This window comes from Piliocolobus tephrosceles, chromosome 9 (assembly GCF_002776525.5).
Source record: "Piliocolobus tephrosceles isolate RC106 chromosome 9, ASM277652v3, whole genome shotgun sequence".
Lineage (NCBI taxonomy): Eukaryota > Metazoa > Chordata > Mammalia > Primates > Cercopithecidae > Piliocolobus > Piliocolobus tephrosceles.
This window is the reverse complement of record NC_045442.1, coordinates 38,145,788-38,162,086: the sequence shown is the minus strand read 5'-3', so window position 1 is coordinate 38,162,086 and position 16,299 is coordinate 38,145,788. Positions and strand designations below refer to the sequence as shown.

The following is a 16,299-nucleotide window of genomic DNA, read 5'->3' as shown; positions in this document are numbered from 1 at the left end:
ATAGACTTTGGGATGAAAAATGAAGGATGAGGCATACACATCTACAGTGAGGAAAAGGATGATGCCTCCTTTTTCCTCATGGGCAACTGGAGGGAGGGGAAAGGAGGTAAGTAAAGGCATGTTGGGGAATTCAGAGAAGCATCCACACCTGCTCATTATATCAAGTGTCTACAGACTCTAAATAATTCAGGCACAGTCGGCTCCCTCCAGGGGCAAGTGTTGAGGAGAGTTTCCAGACAAGTGGCTCCTCTTGCAAAACTGGAGCAGACCAAGGATCTGATTACGTGAAAAGGGGTCTAGTTAGTAGCTGTGGCAATCTCCTTCTTCAGCCTCACAACTTGCCTTTGGGATCAGGTACAAGAAGCTTCTGGGAAAACACTACTGCTACGCCCCTGTGGTGGTGAAGAGTTTTGAAGCTCTGTTGTCTTGGGTTCGAATCCAGGTTCCTCCACCACAGTGTGATCTTGGGCAATTTACTGATCTTTAGGTTCTAGGTTACCTGTAAAATAGGGGTAACAATTCCCTCACTCAGATTATTGTGGCATCATACATAATTCATCTGGCCCCCTTACTATGATGCTTAGTACATAGTAGATCTGTCTTAAGAATGTCCTCACTTTATGTCCTAGGAATTGATGCTTGGACTTTAAATAAAAGAGAAATGTAGGGTCTGGTGCGGTGGCATGCACTTGTAACCCTAGCTATTCAGGAGCTGAGACAGAAGGATTGCTTGAGCCCAGGAGTTGAGTTTGAGACCAGTCTGGGTTTCAGAGTGAGACCCCTGTGTCAAAGGGAAAAAAAAAGCAATGTCGAGAACTAAGAGAAAGTCATTCCTTACAATCATTAATAGTAACAGCCAATAGTTACTGAAGGTTAACCACATGCTGAATACTGTGCTGAGTGCTTTACCTTTACTCTCGCAAACCTATTTATGGATACGTATTATCAAAATTCAGAGAAGTTAAGACACTTTCTCCAGGTCAAACAATCAGTAGGTGTTAAAATCAAGGTCCAAACCCTATTCTGCCTCTAAACTGAAAAGGCCTGTGTTCTTACCCTGTAGGTAAGAGAATCTCTGGAAGTTATTTTACTGATCCAGCACTTCATTTCCAGGAGAGCAGCCTGAGGACGGAGAGGGGATAATTTGCTGGGCATTGATGAGGAGCAGGCCGACTTCCTTAGGTCTATGGGACCCGACTGCCCTCTAGCGTTAGAGGAATCCTGGGGCCAGATGGAATAAAGAGTGAGTTGATTTTCTTAGGTTATGGTGAATCCTTCTGCCTTCAGCATGGGATCACAGCTGTCTAGTTTGGTGTTTTCCTATTGGCCAAAGGATTTCTCTTAGGGAGTAGGGTAAAATAGGCAGTAAAGGGCGGGAGTTAAGGATAAGAATTACCTGAGTTTAGAGCAGCAATTCTCAGAAAGATCAACGTTTGAACCATCAGGTGGAGGAAATGTCTGTTATCTCCAGCATCTGGCACGTGCTCACTGGATACTGAATGAGGCTCACTGGATCTGGTGCTCACTGGATACTGAATGAGGCTTTAAAATCTCATTCTCACTAATAGCAGAGTTCTGCAAAATAGCAGAGATCTGCAAACTTACATGAGGTGCCCTTAAGAGTGGTTATGAAGTTATTCATCGATTTTTGCCAGAAGTGCTAGTGAAAAAGACATTGTAACATTTAACTCAATGTCTACTACAGGAGACTCCACAGGGCACTTCCATAAGGAAGAGAGAACAATGACACTCCTCAATGGTTTAGAAATAAGTTGGAGTCAGGGAAGATATGATCGTTTTAGACTGCCAGCCTCATACCAATGTCCCTAATGGTCCATGGAATTCAGAGAAAGCCCCCTCCACCTCAATAGCTCTGCCCAAGTAGCCTGTTTCAATAGTTACTCAGTAAACATCTGTGTGCATTGTGCCTTGCTGGGCTCAGTGGGGGATACGAAGACAGATATACCAGATGTGGCTAATTGTGGTCAACATGGATGGTGCTTCTTCCATGAGCTAGGTGTCCAGTCCATGACCTGATTATTTACTGACAGGAATCTTCAGGGTAAGTATTAGCTGTCTACTTTTTTCCAAATAAGGAAATTGAGGCTCATTGCAGCAAAAAACAATCCTGCAAGTTCCTACAATTTATAGACGGCAGCGCAAGTCATATCACTCCCAAATGCATACTCTTTCCACTATGCCACTCTGGCCAGTTCTTTGAAATATTAGGACTCCTTTTCTAAAATGCAGGTACCTCCAAGACAATTACATCTGTTTTTTTCTGCTTGGGCTGCCATAACAAAATATCATAGACTAGGTGGATCAAACAACAGAAATTTATTTTTCAGTCTGGGGATTGGGAAGTCCAAGATCAAGGTGCTGGCCAGTTCAGTTCCTGGTGAGGGCTCTTGCAGGAGACTGTTCTGTCTTCGCACTGTGTCCTCACATGAAGGACGGGAGGTCAAGGTCTCTAGTGTCTCTTATTTTAGTTTTTACCCAACAGTTTGTTGAGAGACATGTTTACCCAACAGTTTGTTGAGAGACATGCCATCTCTTACGAAAGCACCAGTCCCACCATGAGGGCCCTACCCTCATGACGTCATCTAACCCTAATTACCTCCCAAAGGCCCCGTCTCCAAACACCATCACATTGAGGGGTAGGGCTTCAACGAGGAATTTGGGAAGGGCACAAACATTCAGTCCATAACAACATAACAACTTCCATCAAGCCATCAGTTTAAAAACAGATGGCTTTTCCTATACTTTGTTTCTTACATTTAGCTTTCTTTAGCCTAATTTCTTTTTTTTTTTTTTTTTTTTTTTTTGAGGCGGAGTCTCGCTCTGTCGCCCGGACTGGAGTGCAGTGGCCGGATCTCAGCTCACTGCAAGCTCCGCTTCCCGGGTTTACGCCATTCTCCTGCTTCAGCCTCTGGAGTAGCTGGGACTACAGGCGCCCGCCACCTCGCCCGGCTAGTTTTTGTATTTTTAGTAGAGACGGGGTTTCACCGTGTTAGCCAGGATGGTCTCGATCTCCTGACCTCGTGATCCACCCGTCTCGGCCTCCCAAAGTGCTGGGATTACAGGCTTGAGCCACCGCGCCCGGCCTTAGCCTAATTTCCTACTGACCCTTAGTTTGTAGCCTCTGCCTAGGGCAAGTCTACAACTCACTTTTTTTTTTTTTTTTTTTTTTTTTTTTTGGAGATGGACTTTCACTCTTGTCGCCCAGGCTGGAGAGCAATGGCATGATCTCGGCTCACTGCAACCCCCGTCTCCCCGTTCAAGAGATTCTCCTGCCTCAGCCTCCCAAGTAGCTGGGATTACAGGCGCCCGCCACCACGCCCAGCTAATTTTTGTGTTTTCAGTAGAGACAGGGTTTCGCCACGTTGTCCAGGCTGGTCTTGAACTGCTGACCTCAGGTGATCCACTCGCCTTAGCCTTCCAAAGTGCTGGGATTACAGGCATGAGCCACTGCACTGGCCTACGACTTACTCTTTCCTCTCCAAAACTGCCTGGGAATTTTGTCTTTTCTCCATCTCTTATGGAGCACTTTAGCTTTCCCATATAAACCCGCATTACAAAACTTATCAATGAGCTCAAGGGAATAAAAGAGGCTTCCAAGAAAATCTACTCTTTGGAAAGTTACTAGGGGTAACTGTACCTAACATGGCTACCCCCTAATGTAGTAGCTTACCCAATTTTTATCTTCTTTTCCTCACAAAGAGGATCTTGATTTTTGTTTGAGCAGGAATGTGCCCAGCTGTTAAACTCTATTTCCCAGCCTACTCGCAGCTATAGTTGCTCACGTGGCCCCAAGAAACAGTTCCTCCTGATGAGATATAAGCGAAGTGACTGACTGGGGCTTCCAGGAAAGCTCTTTGAATGTGGGTGTGTTGGGCGAACTCAGCTGTGCATGCCTCTTTCCCCTGCCCTTCTTCCTGACTGGGACATAGATGGAACACAGGTGTGGAGATGGAACAGTCATCGTGGTGCAAGGGAAGTTGCGGAGTTAAGAATGTCAGGGCTGAAAGTTGGAAAGAGTCTGGGTTCCTAATGGCATCAGAGTTGCCTTGTTGGTCTTGAGCTACTTCTGGACTTCTCATTATGGAAGAAAAACAAAACTCTCAGGTTACTTACAGTAGTGGTAATGCTAGGATAAATCACATAAGGGGCTTACTAAAAATTCCAATTCCTTGCCCCATCCTCAGAAATTTTGGCTCAGCAGATCTGGGTGCAGGAATCCACAGTTTTAGCTAGCCCCTGTGGTCATTCTGTTACAATGATCCTTGAACCACAGTTTGAAGTAGTCTGAGGTCCACAAATCCAGCAAATAGCAGAGGGGTGTGTGTGCATGGAGAAGAGCGGGTCAGTGATGTTGCATTTAGCTTTCAATGCCTACCAAAGACTTGGCCAGCTATGGATGTCACATAAAAACACACCCTGTTCAGCTAATTTGCAATTTAGTGATGAAGAGCCTCCCACACCCCCAGCTCACTAGAAAGCTTATCCAAGCTCCCATTTTGTGAGTGTGGAAACTGAGGCAAAACTGTTTAACTAGTTACCCAAGGTCACAATGCTAGTCAGTGATAGAGCTGGAAAAAAAATTCTAGAGTCCCAGTTCAGTGTTCCCTCCATTACACTGGGCTGCAAATTGCACCATGAATCTTTACTGTCTGCTCACCTCTCCTTTCCATTTCCTTTCTGTGAGGCAGTGCAGTGGGACATTGTGGCTACCTCTCTGGTCACCATCCCAGCCCTCTTTTGTTCTCCAGCAGCCATACTGTTTAGGTGAACGAATCCTGCTCTCAGCTCCATGAATCAATTAGGATAATCTTCTTCCCCTATCCGATTTTCCTCCTCCCTTACCAATAGCACCCTTACTTTCTTGGAGCTGCAGTGTGCCCAGATAAAAATGCTACACCTCCCAGATCCCTTTTAGAGAAGGGAGGCCATGAGCTAGTTTTGGTCAAGCCACTGCGGGGGTCTTCCTGGAACGTCACTTAGAAGGGGCAGCGGGCAGACACTCCTCTGCCTATGGTTCTTCCTTCTTCCTGCTGGCTGGAATGCAGTCCTGATGGTTGGAATGCCATTACCATGTGGACAAGAGCCTTGCCCTAGGACAGAAGAGCCTAAACCAAAAGCAGCCCCCTGATGGCCTTCATGGAGGCATTACCTCAGCCTTGAAGCTGCCTACCTCCAGGGCTCTTTCTACATGAGAAAAAGGAATGATCAAGTTCAAGCCCCAATTCTTTGAAGTTTCTGTGGGATGCATTTCAACTCAGTGTGTGCATTTATAGCAATGATTGATGCAGGCCAGTTTAATGAGTGAAACTTGGAGTTTCTGTCTGATGATAGTGGTCTTTCTCAGGGCCCAGATGCAGGCCTGCCTTCTCAGTGGTCTTCCCCAAAGGCCCCAGCTCTCTTAGGCTGCCTTCTATTTAAGATACCTGGGCATTTGTTGTCTAGTTGGGAGCTCATTGTGGTATCTGTGACAGTTTCAGGCGGGGCTGTTTATAGCCTTTTCAGGCAAGCTATGCCAGAACTTCCCATCCAGAGGGCAGGGCAGTCAGGGTGACTTGCCAGACCATGTAAGGGTCTGGATGAGAGGCAGGCTGTGCAGTCAGCCTGGGAACATGTTCCACACGACACCATCATTCTTGTGCTGGTGAAACATCCCCAGAGGAAAAGCAGCAGCATTGTAAGCGAGTGCTTACTTCTTTAGGAGGCCCCCATGAGACAAGAAATCTTTCAACTGCAGACTGTCAGGCACCAGGGGCCCTAAGGACAGGAGCTAGATGGAGGGAGAGTGGGGAGGGTCTGAACCGTCAGGAGATCCTGAGGCAACAAGACGGGCAGGGAGGAGGAGCTGGGGGGATGCAGTGAACTAAGGATGTCAGCTGGGGCTATGTGCCACTGTGGGAGCTCGCTCAGGTCGGACCCCACCAACTTCAGACCCTCACCGCACTTTTAGTCTTCAAGTTCTTGGGGCTTAATCTCCTGTTTTCCTTTCTTCTCTCCCCGTCTGAGTCCCTCTGTGGGTTTTGCCTGTGTTGCGTCCACCAACAAACACTGTTGAGGCAGATGTCTTGTCTCCCCAGACAGCTTCAAGAGAAGAAAACATGCCCACAAGCAGGGCACAAGCGTCACAAGAGAGGAAAAGGAAGGGGGTAATGACAAATAAGGGAGAAAACTTTAATCATGCACAGGCTTTTCATAAAAAAACTTTATTTCTCAAAAAGGGGGGAAGAATCCAAAGTATTAAAATAATCCTCTAATTTTTGTTTTGGAGGAAAAGGGTAGGATGACAAAATAATTCATACAAAAATTTCAAACATCACTGCCGTAGCTGTTCCTCCAGCTCAGTGGGGAACATCCTGAAACTCGCACCTCCTGTCTGCAGCTCAGGTTCCAGCTGCATCACGGGGAACACAGCATCTCCTGGATGCAGGAAGCTGCAAGCATCTGGAATGCTTATTAATTTACCCCACAAATAAATACAAAAGGTCAATCTTCCCAGTGGAAATGATTCCATCTATTTTTGTGACTTTCTGATGAGAATGCTAAAAAGAAGAGTTGCCCCTCTTCTAAAATTCCAAATCTTTTTCCTTTTTGAAGATGACTATGTGTGAAAGAAATAAAATGTGAAAAGATTTGTTAAGGATGACTGGCTCTAGTACCAACTAAATGCCAAGGGGGACTGTAACTCACTGAGGTGATACAAAGCAGCCATGGGTTTTCCTCGCCTTTTATATGGGGAAAATGCACCTTTCAATCCTAGAAGATAATTGGACTTGGCAAAGTCTCTATTGGTAGCAATTATTTTCTTACTTAAAAAAAAAAAAAGGGTGAGCTGGGAGCCAGACCGCGCACCATCAGCCAAGACTGCTATTGCCAAACGGAGCCCAGAAGCATCCAAGTACACTTTCCAACAGGCAGACCCTACCAGGAACTGGGAGACAAGAGTGGGCTCTCTCCTGAGATAAAACAAGTTTCACTGCAAAGACCTTTTGGAACATTCCCGGGTTTTCCTGGCTCTTTTCAGTTGGTGTTTCTCTGAGGAACAGGGAGGTTCTCATGAAGATACTTTAAACTTCCATGCTCTGAGAAGTCTGAGACCACGTGGTCCTTCCCTCGCAGCAGCCACTTAGTAGTAAGCAGTCCCTCAAGTCCTACTGGTCCCCGGGCGTGGATTCTCGATGTACTGATTCCTACTTCAGCTCCTGTGAAAAAGCATGAATAAAACATGTAGCTTTTCCCAGCCTCTGCTTCCTGTCCATGCCCCAGACCCACCCTGCTGCTTTCCCCTCACTTGGTACCCTCTCTTCCTGCTAACTCCTCACCCATCCTCCCCAGGACAGCTGAGTCACCCTGTTCCCATAAACATGTCCTCCGATTACTATAAATCATGATACACCCCTTCTCATGAAACAGTGTGTGAACCCCTCTTCTGTATTTTATCCCCAGTGCATTTTGACAACGCTATTAATACAAGTGCTGTCTCTGATATCAGTTTAGCATCTGAATTGCATACCATATTTTGACATTTGGGCATGTTTTGAGGGGTATGACAACATTTACCAAAATGGTTTCACCTCCTCCTCAAATACTCTTTAAATTTGAGAAAGAAAGGAACATGTTCTTGGTATCCCCTAGAAGTCTTAGCACAGGGGACTCATTAGACAGTTACTGAATACATCAAAGGGTTACTGTTCATTCCCTTTCCTCTTGCTCCCAGCTCAGACCTAGGGAACGTCAGGGGTTTTCCTGGGCCTGGCTTGGTGTTCTGCACTGTGTATAGTGGAGGCAGGGTTCCCTCATTATCACTTTACTGAGCATGTACTATGTACTAGGCACTGTATTGAGCCCTGGGGATGAAGTGGTGAATAATAGATACGAGGCTCTGTTTTCGTGGAGCTGATATTATAGTGGGCGAGGCAGCCAAAGGACAGGTGAGTAAATAGTCTCCTGTGGTGCTCAAGTGCAGTGATGGGTGCTATGACAGAGGCTGTGTGGTGGAGCTGGGGACACGCTGGGAAGGGTGGTCAGGGAAAGCCTCCCTAAGGAAGTGCATTTTAGTTGAGACCTGAACAGTGAGAAGGAGCTGGCTGGAGAAAACCAGACAGAGGTGCTGCAGGCAGAGGGAAGAGCAAGTAGGAGACGCAGCGGGGGTGGGATGTACTTGGGGTAGTGGTTGGCAAGGAGAGTGAAACCAGCAGGATTCAGATTCTGGTTCAATAGCATAGAGACCACATGACTTTGGACACGCTACCTAACTTCAGGCCTCAGTTTCTTCATCTGGAAAAAGAATTCATTTTGTAGAATGAAGTGAGAGCATGCTTGTAACACATTTAGCACAGTGCTGGGAGTGTAGTAAATGCTCAATAAAAGCTTTATTGTCATTAATGCATTTCACAAGGAATTTAACTCAACCAGCTTTCACTCTGAGCTGGTGTTGGAAGGACAATGAAATGGTCTTTTGTTCTTCCCTCATCCTGGATTTTCATTTGAATGTTGGGTGCTCCAGCCCTTAAAAATATATTGCTATTTCTTTTTCAAGTACATGAAGTATAAAGATCAGTGCAAGTGATGTGATAATTACATCAAAATCCCAACATAAAAGAAATGGGGAACTAAAATAGTATAATGACTAAGAATAACTGAGTTAAATTCCCTTTTACCATCTTTAACAATTTGGTGAGAACTATTTCTCCAGGCAGATCATCTACTCAAAAAGTTCAGAAGGATTAAAATGTGTGTCTTTCTGTTTTGTTTTGTTATAGAGATAGGGCCTCACTCTCTCTCAGGCTGGAGTACAGTGGCACCATCTTAGCTCACTGCAGCCTCCAACTCCTGGGCTCAAGGGATCCTCTTGCCTCAGCCTCCTGAGTAACTGGGACTACAGGCTCACGCCACCACACCTGGCTAATTTTTTCATCTCTGTAGAGAGGAGGTCTTGCTGCGTTGCCCAGGCTGGTCTTGAACTCCCTGACTCATGAGATCCTCCTGTCTCAGCCTCTCAAAGCTCCGGGATTATAGGTGTGAGCCACTGCACGTCGCCTAAAATGTTTTGAGTGGTTGAAATAATTCTCAAATATTCAGAAACGTGTCATAAATGTATTATTGGAGGTTTTCTTTTCTTTTTTTTTTTTTTTTTTTGAGATGGAGTTTAGCTCTTGTTGCCCAGGCTGGAGTGCAATGGTGCGATCTCGGCTCACTGCAACCTCCGCTTCCCAGGTTCAAGAGATTCTCCTGCCTCAGCCTCCCGAGTAGCTGGGATTACAGGCAAGCACCACCATACTCAGCTAATTCTGTATTTTTAGTAGAGATGGGGTTTCTCTATGTTTGTCACGCTGATCTCGAACTTCCCACCCCAGGTGATCCGCCCGCCTTGGCCTCCCAAAGTGCTGGAATTACAGGCCTGAGCCACTGTGCCTGTTCAGGAGTTTTATATACTGGTACCCCTGAAAACCAGAGACTGTCCAAATAACCCCAACACGACAGAGGGCTGGAGATTTTATACCTAATGGAAGGGGATAGAAATGTCCTTCTGAAGCTTTTTATTTCAAAGTCTGCTGTAGAAGGTAACTTTGTACTTCCAGCTGGCCTGTTTGTTTTGATCCTGGTACTTAGGCCCATGGTACCTTCTTTTGTCCTACCATTGTGGGGTTTTCCTATCTCTGAGGCAACCTGGCTGTGGGTGAAATAAGTCTGTAAAAGGAGTGCTCTCAAGGGACGCAGTATGTACCTCTGGCACAGCCTGTGCAAAAAGGCAGGCTGTGGTCTGCCCATGCTGTAGCGGGAGAACTCAGGCTTTGGACTTGCACAAGTTTGGGTCTGAATGCCAGCTGTGAGACTTTGGGCAAGTTACTACACTTCTCTGAATCTCATTCTCCCTCTATGAAAAATGAAATATAAGTACCTGCCTTCTTATCATGTGAAATGCTTAGAAGATAGGCCTTCTACCAACTCATGGGAGGTTTCATTAATTATTCTCCCTGATAATCCTACCTTGCCAGAAGTCTGTGTTTTTTTTGTTTTTTTTTTTTGAGATGGTGTCTCACTCTATCCCCCAGGCTGGAGTGCGTGCAGTGGCGCAATCTCGGACTCACTGCAACCTCTGCCTCCCGGGTTCAAGCAATTCTCCTGCCTCAGCCTCCTGAGTAGCTGGGATTATAGGCATCCGCCACCACGCCTGGCTAATTTTTTGTATTTTTAGTAGAGACAGGGTTTCACCATGTTGGCCAGGCTGGTCTCGAACTCCTGAACTCAGGTGATCAACCCACCTCAGCCTTCCAAAGTGCTGGGATTACAGGCGGGAGCCACCATGCCCAGCCTGTCTCTCTCTCTTATCTTGACCAAGCATGTGACAGCCAAGGGGAGGTGTCTTCCCCACCTCAACATACCCCTGGACCACACAGTGCTTCATAAGGAACTTCTTTCTCCCCAACCAGAGTCTTTCTTACCCAGTCCAAAGCGGTAACCATCAGAAAACCGAGTGCTGGCATTCCAGAACACACAGGCACTGTCGACGTGCTGCAAGAAGAACTCTGCTGTGTTTTCTGCAGGGTAAAGAAAGGGAAACCAAGTTAGGATGATACCCAGAGAACATCCCCGTTTCCAGCCATTCATTGGTGACAGATCAGGGCAGGGTCTGGGTCCCCACTGGGCCTCCCCATGTGTTCTCACATATTAAATATTCAGGCTTGTGAAAAATCTCAACAGGAAGAAGACAAGTCAGCTTCATCAATCACAGTGTTGTGGAAAAACTGGGTTGGAATCCAGATCTCCCATGCAGGTGACCTGCCTAAACTTCCAACTTATGGGCTCCAGAGCCAGAATGCCTAGGCCTGAACTCCAGCTGTACACTCACTAGCTTTGTGACCTTCTGCAGGTGTATAAAACTCTCTGTGTCTGGGTGAAAAGGGACTTACAACATTACCTAGCTGATAGGGTTGTAGAGAGGATGAAACGAGTTAGTACCTGGGGAGTACTCATCCTAGTGCCTAGCACACAGTGAGTGCTTGGTAAGTTAATATGGATGGCACTGCTCTGGTGCCTCAATTAGCTGACTGTAATTCCTCGAGGGGGCCCTACTGGCATCCTCCACCACTGAGGCTCCAGTATCTGACACCCAGGAGTGTCTCTGCATACATATTTGTGGAATAAATGAATGAATGAATGTGCAGAGTTGGGTCTGCCCTTAATCTCCTGGGCCTTGGTTTCCTCAGCTGTAAAATGGGTTATTTTAACTACTTTGCAAGATTTGTTGCATGCCTTAAATGATAATGCCGCTGACAGGGTTAGTCACCTTCAAAGCAGAGCTAATCATCCCTGCCCCGCCTCCTCCGGCTGTGACAACACAATAAAGTGATATGAAAGCACTCATCAAAGTACCAAATGCAACCACTACTAAGCATCACCATAAGCCTACTCAAATGATGCTTTTCTGTAGGCCAAGAGGGGCTAAGAGGAGCAGGATCAGAAAGCAGCAAAGGCAGACACTATGCGGGAAGCATTTGGACACTGACCGTTCTCTGTGACGATGACATCCGTGTGGGAGCTGCCGTACTTGTGGATGTGGTCAATGGCATCCTGAATGTTGTCCACTACTTCAATGCATAATTCCAGGTCCCCATACTCAGTTCGGAGTGACTTCACTTCGGAGGGGCTGAAGGTCAGATAGGAGGCAAATTTGGGGCCTGCGTGAATTTTTACCTGGAACAGAGGAAGTCCAGGGGCAACAACATAAAAACAACTGAAATAAGCAAACTCTAGGATAGAAGAGAAAGGTGAGCCTGTAAAACCACAGCCCAAAGTGGCTCCTGTGGCCTCGACAACAGAACTAGTCCTACTTGCCTCCCTCCAGCATGATCTGACCGGCCAATTGCAAGCAAAGGGCCCTCAAGGCAGTTGGAACAGGGATTGAAGCAGGAAGCCTTTGAACGTTAAGGATGTGCAAGGTGGGCCGGGCACGGAGGCTCACGCCTGTAATCCCAGTGCTTTGGGAGGCTGAGATGGGTGGATAACTTGAGGTCAGGAGTTCGAAACCAGCCTGGCCAACATGGCGAAACCCCGTCTTTACTAAAAATTTAGCTGGGTATGGTGGCAGGTAATCTCAGCTACTTGGGAGGCTGAGGCAGGAGAATTGCTTGAACCTCAGAGGCAGAGGTTGCAGTGAGCCGAGATCGTGCCACTGTACTCCAGCCTGGGTGACAGAGCAAGACTCCGTCTCAAAAAAAAAAAAAAAGAATAAAAAAGAATGTGCAAGGCATTCAGTGGGTTATCAACAAACATAAGGCCTTGACTTCTGGCATTTTACTAAAACGAATACTTGACGATAAAGATCCCAGTCCCTGCATATGGTACCTAGGCACTGGACTTGCATGGAAAGAGGGAGGTGCCACATATACATTCCTACTCCCTGTACCTTGGCGAAGTCCCAGGTTTGCTTTAGAGGTAAGCAGTACTTGGTCAGGTACCTGGTTAGGTACCTAGTACTTGGTTTCAGCACCTCAAACTGTGGCTACTCATTTGATTTACAACTGTGTCACTCTGGCCCCACCTCTAGGTTCAGCTCGGCCCTAGGCTCTGGTTCTAATCCTGCTTCTGGTTTGAGGAATTTTAAGTATTTTGAGGCTGGTCACTGATGGCCCCAATCACAAGCTGGATCCCACTTAAGCCTTGTTCTCTGAGACATCCCCAGGACAGGCTTCATGCCTTGATTCTTTGGGACCAAGCTTTTGCCTTGGCTCAAGTTATGAGTGGTGTCTGCCTTATCCTCATGATTCCCAAGGCCCTGCCATTGTTTCCTATCTGGGATCTCACTTCCTCTGCGTTCCTTGGAGACTGGAATCCCATCCCTGTGCAAGTCATCCTTCTGGCTTTACTTTACACCATCCAAAAGTGCTGGATGAAGTACACATAGTGACTCATTTTGATTTGGAATTTCAAGGCCATCCTCATTTTAATGACTGAGGATAACACTGGTGTGTTCAAATTAGGTCTGAGGGCAGGGTTTAGTCCTGGCTAAAGGAGAGCTTTCCTCCTGTCTAATCCAGTTCACTGTAGTGCTTGGCAAACACAGGTGCCCAGTCAACAGGCTTCCTTACCAAAGTAAAGTAAGGCCCCCGAACATGAATGATCATGTGATCTAACTTCCTTGTAATCTGTGGAGTACAGTTTCATTTTCAAGACAATTCTTTCCAGTTCTCACTGGGACCATGCCACATTTATAAGCTAACTGGAGCCTTCCTTTCCAGTCAAAGGATGGAAGGGAAGAGACACATGCTCAGTCAAAGTAACCAAGGCCAACAAGCACATTCTCTGCTGCCATGCTGCTTCATATAATTCTGAAAGTGTACTGTGACATCAGAAATTAAAACTTAAAATGCATTCATGCAGAGAGTTTAACAGATTGTCCATTTTTGCCTTGACGGCATCTATTATATTTTCTTGCAGGCATGAATTTAGGACACAGCACAACTTTATATTTGAAATTTATTGGCTTTTGGTTTGTTTACAACCTTAACAACATGGTAAAAACATAATCCAGGGAGACATTCTACAAATTACTGAATCCCAAATACCACTGCATTAAGTACATTAATATTGGTAACCAAAGACACTGGGGGCAAGCAGTGAATGTATAGTTTTTGGTTTGAAACATTTCTGCACCATCTTTTCAAATCAAATTAAAAAAATAATATACGCTTGGGAACACCTTGATATGTGAATAAAAGGTTGCCAGAAACAGTTCAGTCAGCATAGTGCCATGTGGTCTGTCTTACCTTTGAACCCTCTTTAGCACACAACACATTCCACTTTGTAATAAAGCTATTTGGGTATTGGTTTGGTTCAACTACTAGAGGGTAGGGGTTGTGTTTTACTCACCTCTGTACTTAGCACGGAACTTTGTACATAGGAGATATTAAAAAATACCGTTTCTTAAACTGCCTTATGTGGTATGGCTGTGGCTGGTTTAATTCCGCAGGCTTCTAAGACAGGAAGTAATGTACTAGTCCTGTGGAACTCTTACCTGTTCCACTCTCAGCATATCAATGATCTGGTCAAATAACGGTGTCCTGAGCAGATCCCGGTGGATTAGCAAAGTCTCCAAAGCATTACAGGCAGCTGGATATTCACATTTAGAGTCTCTGACTGAAAGATGAGCAAAGAATTGTTTCCACTAATATGATCCAGAGCTGCAGAGGATGTAATATTTCCCCCTTGTGAAAGAGGAGACCCCATCCAGCTCACCTAGCCTGGTGACCTTATCGACACTGGCCTCGGAATCCACATACATGTGACAGATCCCTTCGCTGTGCCCCATCACTGGAATCCCCTTAGCAGCTTTCTGGATGTCTCTGACCAGCTGGGAAGAGCCACGTGGAATGATCAGATCTATCATTTTGTCTAGGCGACAAAGATCTTCAACTTCTTCTCTGGTATTCACCTTTAGAAGGAAAGAAGAAAATGATAAAGATGACATCTTCTGACCACACAAAATATGAAAACAGCAGCTTCCCTTTTACAGATAAACATCTGTACATTCTGAGAACTAAGTGAGACACTGTGAAACTTCTTCTAAAAACAAAATTAAGCTCCCGATCATGGGGATCAAAAAGTTGTCCAGCAAATGCTTATCAAACACTATATATTCGGTGCTGTGCTCCGCATCACGGATCACGCAGGACACGGGGCATGCCCTCAAAGAGCTCAGCATCAAGTAGGGAAGGCAGCACTAGGGTACTGCCAGTCATAATATTGGGCAGACAATTTTTAAAATGCCAGAAGCAGCACAAAGGGGTATCTGTGGAGGTTAAATGCAGTACACTACTTCAGGCCATGAAGATCACAAAAGGGAGTGGCTGCTCTGTTGGTTTTCTATTCACAGCATTGAGGAAATGTTGGGTTGGTCTTGCTAGGGAGTCATGGTTCTCATGACTTCTGATGACAACTTCTACCCTGGGATGTGGATTGGAATGACTTAAAGAGCCTGTGCGAGGATACTGAGATTATGAGCATTTTGTTTTCTCTTGATTTTTAATTTTTCTCCATATGGTCATATTACTTTTACAACAAATATATATATGTACCAGAATGTTCACAGCAACTTTATTCCACACAGCCCAAAACTGGAAACAACCTAAATATTCATCAACAGAAGAAAAGATGAACTGTAGTACATGCAGGTAAACGGAACACTATATGGCGATTAAATGAGAAAACTACTGCTAGATGCAACAATGGGAATGAATGCCACAGACATAACGAACAAATGACAGGCAACAAAAACGTGTGTTTTGTTTGATCTCATTTATATAAAGTTCAAGAACAGGCAAAAGGCCGGGCGTGGTGGCACATTCCCAGCACTTTGGGAGGCTGAGGCAGGCAGATTGCCTGAGCTCAGGAGTTCGAGACCAGCCTGGGCAACATGGTGAAACTGTCTCTACAAAAAACAAAAAAAACCTCAAAAATTAGCCAAGTCTGGAGGCACACATTTGTAGTCCCAACTACCAGGAAAGCTGAGGTGGGTGGACTGCTGGAGCCTGGGAGGCTGAGGCTGCAGTGAACCGAGAGCTGAGATTGTGCCACTGCACTCCAGTCTGGGCAACAGAGCAAGACTATGTCTCAAAAGAGAAAGGCAAAAGTAATTTAATGTGACAGAAGTCAAAAAAGTAGTTTGTGGGGAAGGGGGCTACATACTGACTGGGAAGGGCACAGGGGGCCTCCAGGATGTTGGACTGTTCTATATCTTGATATGGCTGGTGGTTATATATGTGTGTGTGTGAACAGTCACAGAGCTGTTCACAGGATCTGCATACTTTACTGTATGGATGTTACACATCAATAGGAAGAAAAGGAGGGAGGGCACCTGTGTAAGCTAGGATGTGGTAAAGCTGGGATTTGAATCCCTAAAATCTATGCTCTTTCCAACCACTATGTTGGCATAAGAAAAAAACCAGATTCTGGTCATTGAGTGTGTAATGAGCAGGTTTGTAGACATTCTCCCAGAAGCCAACAGAATCCTGGAGTGTTGGAGCAAATGAGCCACAAAAAAAAAAAAAAAAAAAAAAAAAAGGATCTGGAGTCAGCCTAGGTCCAAATCTAAACTCTATCACATACTGTGTGACTCTTGGGGAATTACTTTACCTCTGAATCTGTTTTTCCCAATGTAGAAAATGAGTCTAATAATTAATGATATTTTCCTCATGGGACTGTTGTGACAATCAAATGAGTTAATGGATAAAATGAGCCTTGCACATAGTAGGTACTCAACAAGTAGTGGCTATTATTATCAAA

At 45.6% G+C, this 16,299-nt stretch overlaps 1 protein-coding gene across 4 annotated transcripts in view; it reads right to left on the bottom strand.

The window, feature by feature from the left end:
- Positions 1 to 6,202: 6,202 nt before the first annotated feature.
- The window catches only part of ALDH18A1 (aldehyde dehydrogenase 18 family member A1), a 52,407-nt gene continuing 42,310 nt past the window's right edge, over positions 6,203 to 16,299 (bottom strand). For all 4 annotated transcript variants that reach the window (XM_023206239.1, XM_023206243.1, XM_023206240.1 and 1 more), the window contains 5 exons: positions 14,254 to 14,449; positions 14,033 to 14,154; positions 11,526 to 11,712; positions 10,461 to 10,556; positions 6,203 to 7,217 (listed from right to left, as the gene is read on the bottom strand). In XM_023206239.1, the coding sequence (XP_023062007.1) occupies positions 7,036 to 7,217; positions 10,461 to 10,556; positions 11,526 to 11,712; positions 14,033 to 14,154; positions 14,254 to 14,449 (783 nt within the window). In that variant the 3' untranslated portion in view covers positions 6,203 to 7,035. The remainder of the gene's footprint in view (positions 7,218 to 10,460; positions 10,557 to 11,525; positions 11,713 to 14,032; positions 14,155 to 14,253; positions 14,450 to 16,299) is intronic.